The 12397-nt window shown below is 35.6% G+C and overlaps 1 protein-coding gene and 1 long non-coding RNA gene across 2 annotated transcripts; one reads left to right on the top strand and one right to left on the bottom strand.

Moving 5' to 3' along the window:
- Positions 1-5154: 5154 nt before the first annotated feature.
- On the bottom strand, positions 5155-5752 carry tmsb5 (thymosin beta 5; the record flags this gene model as incomplete). Its single annotated transcript, NR_015622.1, is given in 3 exon segments — positions 5155-5434; positions 5514-5631; positions 5711-5752. It is a non-coding gene; the product is annotated as a thymosin beta 5 (long non-coding RNA).
- A 495-nt stretch (positions 5753-6247) lies between these two features.
- On the top strand, positions 6248-12168 carry slc25a51a (solute carrier family 25 member 51a). The gene is made up of 2 exons (NM_200755.1): positions 6248-6280; positions 11148-12168. The coding sequence occupies exon 2, from the start codon at positions 11228-11230 to the stop codon at positions 12074-12076; it is 849 nt and encodes a 282-aa protein (NP_957049.1). The 5' UTR covers positions 6248-6280; positions 11148-11227; the 3' UTR covers positions 12077-12168.
- Positions 12169-12397: the final 229 nt, after the last annotated feature.

Consider the following 12397-nt stretch of genomic DNA (forward strand, 5'->3'; position numbering starts at 1 on the left):
ATAATATTTGCATACTTTCCATTTACTGTTATCATGCATTGGAATAAAAATGCAAGTTCATTTCAAGTTCAGGCATGGGATGTCTGCTCAAATGAATGATGTGATTGCCCCCGAATTTTGCTATCAAGTTGCTAATTTGATGGTATTTTTTCATATGAAATACTGCACATGATCCTGTAAAAGGAAAGATGTAGTGCAGAAAGGGTTGTGCAAAACAAAAAAGGTTAGCCTATTAGTGACAACTAAAAATGATAAACAATGATAATAATAACTTGAGCACACAATCTGCCTATGCCTTATTTTGGCTGAAATACCAAGGAAACTGTTTGGCCACATCAATTTATATGAAAATTTAGGTAGACAGCATAATTATTCAGACAAAATGCTATCTTTGTATTATAACTGTGTGATTATTCTTTATTTACTTTGTCATGACAATTTACAGTGTAGTGAGTGATGTGAAATCTTCTCAATGTATTTGTATAAATATATTCCTTTGAGGAAATATTTGCCATATGTTCAAGAAACATCCTTTGGTTGCTATTTTTTGCTCTGAGTGTGTTTGACACTGCTCCATCACTGTCACACACACTGAAGCTGTAAATGTCTGGCACATCTCTTTTGGCCTGCAGGCAGTGAAAACAGCACATCTCAATTATTTAACCACTGCAGGCCAGGCACTGTACTAATGTGTCAGTACCACTTACAGCTATAGCATGCCTCGGTGAATAAAATATGCTTATGAAATCATTATTACGCTTCCCAGACCTTTATTGCATATATTAAAAACTCTCTCTCTCTCTATGTGACACACTATATAAAGACGTGACTATTTTTACAGATTTATTAAACAGATATATTTTTTAAAAGTGTATTTTAGTCACCGAACATCTTTATATTTAAATTCAAGCAAAGTATTGCAAAACAATTACAGCTACAATATTCCAACTATTTTTTTCTATTTTTTTGCTCCTATTTTTCCTATCTTTTAAATTCGTTTTTTCTAATTTATGAATTTTTGACCGCTATCATAAGTTATTTTGTTGCATAAGCTCCAGATTTGGCTTCAGTACTGACTAATAATGTATGCACAAATGTAATATTGTATATCTTCCTATTACAAATATGAATTTAAAAGATGAAATGATGTTGCAAAACTGTTTAAATTGGTATTTAATAAAAGTTTGGTAAACAGAAAAAGTAAATAAATACTTGTTTGTAACATCTGGTAATTCATACAATCTTAGAAATAAAGGTACAAAACCTGTCACTGGGGTGATACATTTTCAAGTGTACATTACCTTAATTGTATGCTTCTGTACTTTTAAGGTAAATGTTGACCTGTTACAGTTGCAATCAGAATTATTAGCCCCCATGAATTATTACCCCCCCCCCCCCCAATTTCGGTTTAACAGAGAGCAGATTTTTTTAACACATTTCAAAACATAATCGTTTTAATAACTCATTTCTAATAACTCATTTATTTTTATCTTTTCCATGTTGACAGAAAATAATATTTGACTAGATATTATTCAAGACACTTCTAAAGGCATAACTATAGGTTAAAGGCATAACTATAGGTTAATTAGGTTAACTAGACAGGTTAGGGTAATTAGGCAAGTTATTATATAATGATGGTTTGATCTGTAGACTATTGAGAAAAAAATAGCTTAAAGGGGCTACTAATATTGACCTAAAAAAGTTTATTAAAAAATTAAAACTGCTTTTATTCGAGCCGAAATAAAAGAAATAAGACTTTCTCCAGATGAAAAAAAATATTATCAGCCATACTGTGAAAAATTCCTTGCTCTGTTAAACATCATTTGGGAAATATTTTAAAAAGAAAAAAAATCAAAGGGGGGTTAATAATTCTGATTGCAACTGTTTATCCTTTACAATTGTACCCAGTTTCCGAATACTTTCATCTCTGAGGCATGTAAAATAAAGTGCAATATATTATGGGGACATAACGAAGCAGACACTGATACCTGAGGTGACACCTGTGATCAGAATCACCTTGATTAAGGGCCATTTTGGTCTCTGCAGTACAGAACAGGAAGCAGATCACCCTAGTGCAGGGGTGGCTGACCCTGTTCCGGGAGAGCCACCCTCCTGCAGATTTCAGTTGCTACCCATATCATACACACCTAAACCAATTAATTAGGACCTGAACACCACGTGATAATTACAGGCAGGTGTGTTTGATATGGGTTGCAACTGAAATCTGCAGGAAGGTGGCTCTCCAGGAACAGGGTTGGCCCACCCTGCCCTAGTGACTGGTTCAACACCAGCTAAGTGTCATCGAACTCAATAAAATAATAAAGTTAACTCAAGAAGAATGGGTAACTGATCACAAGAAACCTTATCTTAACAAAAAGCCTGTGTTTGACTTCCAAAAATGGGATTTTCAACTCCCATGCAAGACAGAGTATAATAATGCAAGATTTATTTTGGTCCAAAACAGAGAATCAAAATCCTCGCTGAATTTTATAAACTATCACCAAATATTAAAGTTCATTAGATCATGCTCAAAACAATACCAAACTTTTAATGAAATGTCATTTTATTGTTCTTCTATGACACCTGAATCATGTTAACAGTGCATTAATCATGCAAAACCTTTATACTCTGATTTATCACAAATGTACCGTTCATTCATTCTCTTTTCGGCTTAGTCCCTTTCTAAATCAGGGGTCGCCACAGCGGAAAGAACTGCCAACTTATCCAGCATATGTTTTACGCAGCGGATGCCCTTCTAGCTGTAACCCATCAATGGTAAACACCATTGATATATATATATATATATATATATATATATATATATATATAAAAAGGTTGATGCACACCAAGTTGACCCCAAACAACTAGCACAGACCAAACCCAACTGTGTTAGTGTCTCCTGTTGGCATATGTCTGGACTCGTCCGGGCCACAGTTGCTCTTGAACACACCAAATAGAGAAAAACTAAATGAAAGATCGCGTTCTGCACCTACATGAGGGTGTCTTTCCGCACCAGTGGGGAGTATGTGTTTTCTGATTAACAATGGGAAACTGGAACACTTGAAGTGCGCTTGCAAAGCATAAAGCAGAATTCAGTACCGTTATCACTGTCATTCACCACGGAAGGATTTGCCCATCAAATATGGCTGACAATCTAACAATACATATTGTTTGAAAATATTTGGGAATAAATGTAGTGAAATTATAGCCCGCCTCTAGTGTTCCTACTTGACTTTAATTATTGAAGTCAAACTCTCGCTTTGTTGAATTTCAATTTTTGTTGAATATCCAGTCAGAGCGCTCTCTTCAGCCAAAGCGGCATGCTGAATCAGGCCAACGATCTCCAACGTTAACCCAGCGAGAAGCGATATGGAAAACACCAAATCAACTAGCCCCTACACATACTATTGAAAACAGCATATACTTGATATATTTATCTTTCTACTATTCACCAAAGTTGTAAACATAAACATGACTGCTTTTTAAATGAGGTGGGTTGATGGCTTTGTTTAGACAGACCTTTAAATTACAAAACACACAAAACACACTTCAATGACTTTGGATCTTTTGAAGTGTTTTCAGCTTGTGTGTCATACGCATACAATCTTTGGCCAACAGTTTGGAAGTGAAATCTGAAGCTAAGACTACTATTTCCTTGGCTGTGCAGCTGGACAAGAGCTAAAGTATGTTCTTTACCATATGGCAGGGGTACCCAATCCTGTTCCTGGAGATACACCCTGTGGGGTTCAGCTCCTGGCTTGATCAAGCACACCTGTCTTTCCTAACTACCAATTGCTCCTTCACAGGCACCCCTGCTGAATGGTCTTTGCCTACTGAATCATACATCAAATAAGGTTTATTTAGAAACTAATTTCGAGAGGATCACATGCTTATGATTGATCAAGGGTGGACCCACATTTTCTAATACCTGATTCTCCAATCAGATGATTCCTAAGTCATTATAATTGACCACAGTCTTTATATACAGTCATCTTCGTCTTTAAGAATCCCCTTGTCCCTCTCCTCCATTTTCTTTCTTTCTCTTTCCTTGATTGGTGGCATGGTAGCCCAGTGGTTAACAGTTGCCTCACAGCAAGAACATTGCAGGTTACGATCCTTTCTGGGATGGTTGGTGTTTCTGTGTAGAGTTTGCTAGTTCTACTTCTGTTCATTTAGGTTTCCCCTGGGTTCTCTGGGTTCCTCCCATGGTCCAAAGACATGCATCATAATTAACTTTTGAAAACTTCATTTGGTATAGACAGTTTAAGGTTAGCATGTTAAGCTAAAACATAAAATGGTGGAAAATGTCACCTGTTGTCTCCCTAAAACAGGAGTTAAGCATTAAAACAAACCTTGCTGATTTCGTTTAAGAATTTTGCATAATGGAAAAAATACTTAATACACACTGCAAAAGCAGAGTTCACACTGCACTACTCTCCATATAGTCTTCCATTCATACACATGTTAATGCAGCAGACCGGAAACGCATGTGACAGGTTTCATGGTTCACTGTATTGCAAAGTTCAAGCTTGGTGATCTGACCCACAAAATCAGATTAGATGACTGCAAGAGAAAAATAAAAGATCAAAACATGACATTTTTGTACAGTAACTTAAATTATGGACCAAATCTTTTTATTATTATTTATGAAATAGCTTTGTTGCTTACTTATGAAATAATATTGCAGAGTGTTTCATTCAATTCTTATAAAAAATAAACAAACAAAAAAAAAGACTTTACAAAAGTGAAATAGTAGCTCGAGTGTAGCACTATTCCCATAATACTCAAGCCTTTTAGCAATTATGACAATTTTAATATGTCTTGAATAAGATTGTTAAAGAGATTATCAAATGTTACACACAAAAAAGCAGCCAAATAAAAAAGCCCAAGTAGTTTAATAAACCATAAACTCTATAACATTTCACAAAACTCCTTCGTAATACCAAATCTTTCAAAACACATAGGATCATTGCTTTGGAACACTGGGAAAAAAAAAAAAAAAAAAAAAAAAAAACACAATTAAAATTTCGCATTTTAAAAAAAAATTACCATATGGCAGGGGGGCAAATTTGTCAGAATGAGAAATTGTCAAATAGCAAAGCTCAAAACATATTTATTTTTTCCACCGTTCTTAAATGAACCAACACACAGGAATTCATTTCAAAGGTTTATTTCACCAAAGGTCAAAATGAGAGCAGATCAGATAGTTATACAAAGTTAAATATCCATGATTTTACAGCATTTTTTTTTTTATCAGAATCATCGATATCATCTGAAAACACATGGGTCAATTTCCAACTTCAGCCTGCATGGCCATAGTAACTGGTGGTAGGAAGAGCCATCTTTTTAAAAAGTCACATGATCTGCAATCCAGTCCTTGGTGAAGATCCAACATGGCTAATTTAAGTCTCACATTTCTTCTCCTGCTCAATGGCTAGACAGATGGCATTTGGGAGGAAACAAAAATTAGCTAAAATAAGAAAGTAGGATTATTCCATGAAGCTCATACTTACTCTCTTTGGTGGGAAGAGTGTTTTTCTCATGAGTTACGGTCTTCTTCAGCTTGTTCTTGTCGAAATGAGAAACCTCACTGACATCAGGTTTGTCAGACATTGTTTTGCTTTAGCTTCTCTAGGAGGATGTGAATAAAATAAATTAAAACAGCTCACTAAAAATTACAACACATAACCAAACTTAGTACACAACTTACTTAAGCCTGAAGAGCAACAGATGAGGGATAAGAGACACTAACACAAGCTTCTGACTTTACACTTATATATGCCATGCAATGCTGGCAGATGGCTGAGGTGTAATCTAATTAACATTCCAGGTGCGTCTTGTTTAGCATTTGTTCCATTACATTCATTGGTTAATTGTTTAATTGACTGACAGGGTTTGTCTTTGTTACAAAGTTTAAATAAAACCCGAAAAAGAGGTGCAAATGTCTACAATTTAGACTTCAGTCATTATATTTTATGTAATGTTAGACCTCTTTAATAATCTACAACGGCGCCATGTTGTCTCTTCAATGTATGTTGTCATGTGATCTCCATCAGTCTGTAAATATTTTAAGAAATGTTTTAAAATATAATAATAAAAGACCACCACACCTACACACAGAGGAATCCTCGGATGGGTAACCACCCATGGCATTGTCAGCAGATCTCAGATCAGCACATCATTGTTATCCTTAAACCAATCAGAGCGCGGGATGCGCGCGAGCGTGCTGTGTGCTTCATGTGCGCGACGGAAGCGCGTGAACCCGCACGGATGACATGAGGTGAGATTTCTGTATTTATACGATTCACATCAATTTGTCATCAGGTTATCTATGGCTTTTGATGATATTTCGTCATTTTTATGAAGTAAAGATGATTTATAACGGGTAAACTAGTAATCTGATTAAAGTGCTTATTTGAATGAGATGTGGTGTTACAGAATGCTAAAAACCCGTTGTCTTCAAATAAAGATGCTTCATATTTACAGCTTCAAATAATCATAGTCAATCGATTTTTCTTCCTGGCTGTATGATATTATGTTATGCCATGATTTTTTGATCGCTAAATGTTTTGCGGATAATATGATTTGTCTTTGTCATAAACATCACCGGTCACGCCTTTACCACAATTACCATGGTAACCATGTTATCCTCCGACATGACTGACATGAAACTGTGCAACATAGCAAAAATATGTTGAAAGCTGTTTAAATTAAACATTATTTTATTACTTGTACACTATTACTTGAGTAACAGAAATAACTGGATAGTAACGTTAAAGGGCAAATTTAGTCTGTAACTCTATGGAGATGCTTAGCCTACTAGTTTTCTCATTACCACTGTGAAATGTATTGTTACGTTGCATTTATATTTTAATTTGACTATATTTTAAGTGTTGTGGATTACTTTAGGTTTAAAGTGTATATCTGACATAAATCTTTCATGCCTGACATACTCTGGTGGTTGTCAGCCAGAGGGCTGGAGAGCCCATTAGAGGACCTCTCAGACAAATTACTTTGAAAAACACATTACTGTTGTGCATCTTGAGACAAGTCAATCGCACTGACGTATTTTAATATATATTCCTGGTTCTTTTTAAACAGCAAAAACGTGCAGTTTAGTATATTAGCTTTAAGCCTTGCCTGTATTTATTCTGTGTATGTTTGTTTAATTCAAATCAACTTGAAGAACATTGAAAGTATGAACTTAAAAAGTATTTTTTTTTTAATGCAGCAGATGCCCTTCCAGCCACAACCCATCACTGGGAAACACCCACACACTCTTGCACACACTCACATACACTGTTCAATTTAGTTTATTCAATTCACCTATATCGCATGTCTTTGAACTGTGGGGTTTTATTCATGTGATGCAAAGCAGAATTTTCTGCAATCATTACCTCAGTGTCTCACGTGACTTCAGAAATCTTTCTAATACACTGATTTTAGTTATAACACACAAAAACTATACAGCCCTTTTATATTTTCGTGCAAACATTCATATTTTAGAGTTTCTTGATGAAGGTCAAATGACAGCATTTATTTGATATTATTTAAAAGTATTACTTTATTCATTTCTTTAACTTTGAAATGGTACTAGTGTACATTAAGTTTTAAAGTTTACAATATTAATAAATCAATAAAGAGACCAAGAGGAAGGAAAATCAATAAATGAATGAATGAATATCAATAAAAGGTGTGAGTTTATTTTTTGTAAAAAATGAAATGTGGTATTTGGTGAAATATGTTGCAGGTAATGCATAATAAAAAGCATTAATGATAAAAGATTATATATGGTCACGTTCTGGTGCGTAAGCAGTATTCATCTTTATGTATTTTGTGTGTTAAAAATCTAAAAACTATTTGACAAAATATTTTTTATATGAATTTTATGTTTTTCATACACTACTGGTCAAAGATTTAGAAGCATTTACACATTAATTACAACAGCAAATATAATGCTATAATATGTTACGTAAATATTATGAGATTCATCCTTTGGGCGATGCGATGGTGCTGTAGGTAGTGCTGTCGCCTCGCAGAAGGTCACTGGTTTGAGTCTTGGCTGGGTCAATTGGCGTTTCTGTGTGGAGTAGGGTTGTAACAATATACCGGTATGACGGTTTACCACGATTTGAACGTGCACGATTATCATACCATGAACAATTGCATATCAACGGTTTTAACCCTTAAAGACCGAGACAGTTGCCCGCGACTAAAAATAAGTATTGCTCTTAAATGTTTAATAACTTTTGATCCGCTGATCCGATTCATACAATTCAAAGATTGGCATAAAGAAGAGAATCTCAGCTTTCCAGTGCTGTATCACATAACATTCGCGGACTTTCAGAGGCTCCGGAATCAGTGCGGTTACGTCATCAACATTTGACAACGCTGATTTGACAAAGAAACGCTCGTCACTGTGTCTCCGGACAAATCAGACATGATACATTGATGCATTGTCCCTCCTCCATGCCCAGATTGGTTCAAACTCGCTATATCACAACCAATAAGCATAGGTTTCGCTTTTGTTTGTGGACCAAGCTTTTTGAACAACACGGAATGAGAGAAAGGCATACATTTATGCGCGGCTAAATAAAACGCAAAAAAAAAACGTTTTGCATGAAATAATTCTCATACTAAGCACTTTTGCATGCACAGCAGCACAGAAACATGACAAAACAGTGACACAGCTAAGACGAACTGCTGCTCTTGCTGTTTTCAAAAGACGCAAATGAAGATGCAGCTGTTTGTCTGCATTGCATACAACCACATCCAAATCCATGCTGGCACATAGAACCTAAGGATGTTCCATATTGAATCTAGTTTCGTTATGTAACTATTTATAGTGTAGTAAATATTTATATCTATTTTTTACTGAGGATTTGCACCATGTTTATTTGGACTTTATTTGGACTTTGACACATTATTTATTATTTTCTTATTTTTATTTGTTCATTGTAAGTGGTGTTGTTTATAGTAACTAAAAATATATTATATGGAAAAAGTCAAATTTGCTTCACTGTTCTATTATTTTGTAACATTTGTAACATACCGTATACCGCGAAACCGTCAAACCGTGGTATTGTTTTAGACGATTATCATACCGTGAAAAATTCATACCGTTACAACCCTAGTGTGGAGTTTGCTTGTTCTCCCTGCATTCGTGTGGGTTTTCTCCGGGTACTCCGGTTTCCCCCACAGTCCAAAGACATATGCGATAAAGATAAATTGGGTAGGCTAAATTGTCCGTAGTGAATGAGTGTGTATGAATGTTTCCCAGATGGGTTGCAGCTGGAAGGGCATCTGCTGTGAAAAACATATGCTGGATAAGTTAGCGGTTCATTTCGTTGTGGTGACACCAGATTAATAAAGGGACTAAGCTGAAAAGAAAAGGAATGAATGAATGATTCATCCTTTGAATACTCAATTCTGAATATAGAAATATAATGAAAAAACATCAATAAAGAAACAGCTGTGTGTTGCTCATGTTCAAAACTGCTGCTTAAACTGAGTTATATAAATTCTTGTTTATTTGACATTTTTATACAATTATCTACACAGCTATTTAGTGAAATCACTGCTGTTGTGGTCTTAAAATGAACTTGTCCAAGTGTGAGAGCAAGACCAGAACAAGATTAAGAGCTTAAAAACTTCACTACAGTGGTTACATATTTTTGTTAATTATACTGAATATTAGATCTGCACAGTATTGAAAAAATCTGACATTGTGATATTTAGTTTTTTTCTGCAATATATACTGCGATATGAATATAATTTCATTAGATGACTTAAATTTGGAAAGATTTCATTAATTCGACTGACTGGGGTGATCAAGTTTTTTTCAGTGGATGTGCATAAATTATAATAAATAACAAGCAAAATAATCTGTGGCAACACATTGCTCAGTGGTTAGCACTGCGACTCACAGCAAGAACGTCACTGGTTGGTGTCCCGGCTGTGTCAGCTTACATTTTTATGTGGAGTTTGCATGTTCTCCCTGCTCACGTGGGTTTCCTCCGGGTGCTCTGGTTTCCCCCACAGTCCAAACACATGTGCTATAGGTAAATTGAATAAACTAAATTGGCCATAGTGTATGTGTGTGAAAGAGTGTGCATAGATGTTTCCCAGTGCTGGGTTGCAGGAAGGGCATCCGCTGTGTAAAACATATGCTGGTTAAGTTGGCAATTCATTCCACTTTGGCTAGCCCAGATGAATAAAGGGACTAAGCCGAAGGAAAATGAATGAATGAATGAATGAATGAATGAATAAATGAATGAATGAATGAATAATAAAAAGTGCTTTGTGGTTTTCTGGGATAGTGTAACCGTATTCAGAAATAGAACAATTAAATGTAAATAACATGCTCATCAATTTATACATGATAAAACAAAAATATGAATAATATCTTAATCTTTTAATCTTTAATAAATAATCTAATCCTGCGATATGACTATTGCAGACACACACACTGCGATATCGATGCTCTAATGATATATTGTTTAGCCTAACTCAATATTATATTGTAGTTAATAGCTCACAAAATCCAGTTTAATGTTTAAATTGTTATATTTATGTGCAATTTAAAGGGATAGTTCACTCCATAAATGTGAAATTACTCATATTTTATCTCCCTCAGGTGGTGCTAAATGTTTATGAAATTAAAATATATTTTTTTCCATTGAACCAAAAAGAAGGTATTCTGAATGATGTTAGATACTATTCTCACCATGGACATCCATGGCATAGGAAATTAAAAATGTATTTTTTTTTTTTAATCTTCCAAAATATCTTCAAAAGAAGAAAGAAATTAGAATAGGTTTACAAGTGGAGGATGAGCAAATGATGACAGAATTTAAATTTTTGTGTGATAACACAGACTGTTTTTACACTATAAAAATTATTAGTTGACTGTACTTTTAAAAAGTGAGTAAACCAGTTGCTTTTAATTTGATTAGTTGACTACTTAAAGTCAGTAAATTTGAAATTATGAAGTAAATGAACTGTGGATAATTATAAAAATTTGAGTCAAATCAACTAAACAGTTCCAAGATAAAATAGGTTTACACACTTTTTTAAACAGTCAACTCATTACTTTTAAGAAAATGAATATTAATGCAAATTGTTTTTTTTTTTCTTTTTCTCTACAGAAGCACATTATATGTAATGCATCATATGAAGTCACATCTGATCCCCAGTTTCAACCTTTGACTTGCAATCACCCAGAATCATGGCCTCCGGCGACCAAGACCAAGAGTCTCTTCAGACTCAAAACCACTACTTGTGTGGTTCTCTAGCAGCGTTCGCCAACATAGTCATCACATTTCCTATTCACAAAGCCCTGTTCCGCCAGCAGCTGTTTGGCGTGCATGCATGGGATGCCGTGCGAGGGCTCCAGAGGGACGGTTTGCGAACCCTATATCGTGGCATCCTTCCACCGTTGCTCCAAAAAAGCAGCACAATCGCAATTATGTTCGGACTCTACGAGGATTTCTCCAGGATGTTGAGGGTTCACGTTCCCGAAGCCCCCGTCCAGTTAAGAGATGCCATTGCAGCAATATTAGCAGGAACAGCAGAAGCAGTTTTGACACCGTTTGAGAGGGTGCAAACTCTACTGCAGGACCCTCGCCATCATGGGAACTTTCAAAACACTGCACACATTTTCCGTGTTTTGCTACAGCAACATGGCTTTCTAGAGCTGTACCGTGGCCTCGTCCCGATCCTGATCAGAAATGGTCCCAGCAATGCTTTGTTTTTTGGTTTGCGTGGACCGATTAAGGAATTTCTCCCTGAAGTTGAGTCAAAGGCTGGGCATTTAATTAATGATTTTGTATGTGGAGGGATTTTGGGAGCAGGTCTCGGGGTGGTGTTTTATCCTCTAAATGTGGCCAAGTCTCATGCACAGGTACAGATCGGAGGACCGTTTCAGTCCTCCAGGGTGATTTTAGCCAGTGTTTTGAGAGAGAGGGATGGGAAGGTGAGCCGTCTGTTTCGGGGTGTGCATTTGAACTTCCAGAGGTCGATATTTTCTTGGGGCATCATAAATGCTGCGTATGAACTCTTGTTGAAAATGATGTGATGGAGATGAGACGTGGAGTTAAGGTGGAAGAGCATCCATGATTTGCAGACATTAGTCTTCCTTTTATTCTATATCTGCTGCTAAAAAAAAAACAGAAGAACAGGGATTATTTAAAATGCCGTATTCGAGGTTAATGGAAAATCGTTTTTAGCTATATCATTTTAAATTCATGGACATTTTTACATTTGGAGTTCGCAAATTTTTCTAAAATAAGTTTGAAAGAAGTACATTAAACTCTCAGAAATGAAGTTTCAAGGGTGATCACTGGAGGGATACCTTTTCAAAAGGTGCACATTTGTACATAAAAGGTCAAGTTCAGTA

This window comes from Danio rerio, chromosome 1 (assembly GCF_052040795.2).
Source record: "Danio rerio strain M-AB ecotype USA chromosome 1, GRCz13ab, whole genome shotgun sequence".
In the NCBI taxonomy this organism is placed as follows: domain Eukaryota; kingdom Metazoa; phylum Chordata; class Actinopteri; order Cypriniformes; family Danionidae; genus Danio; species Danio rerio.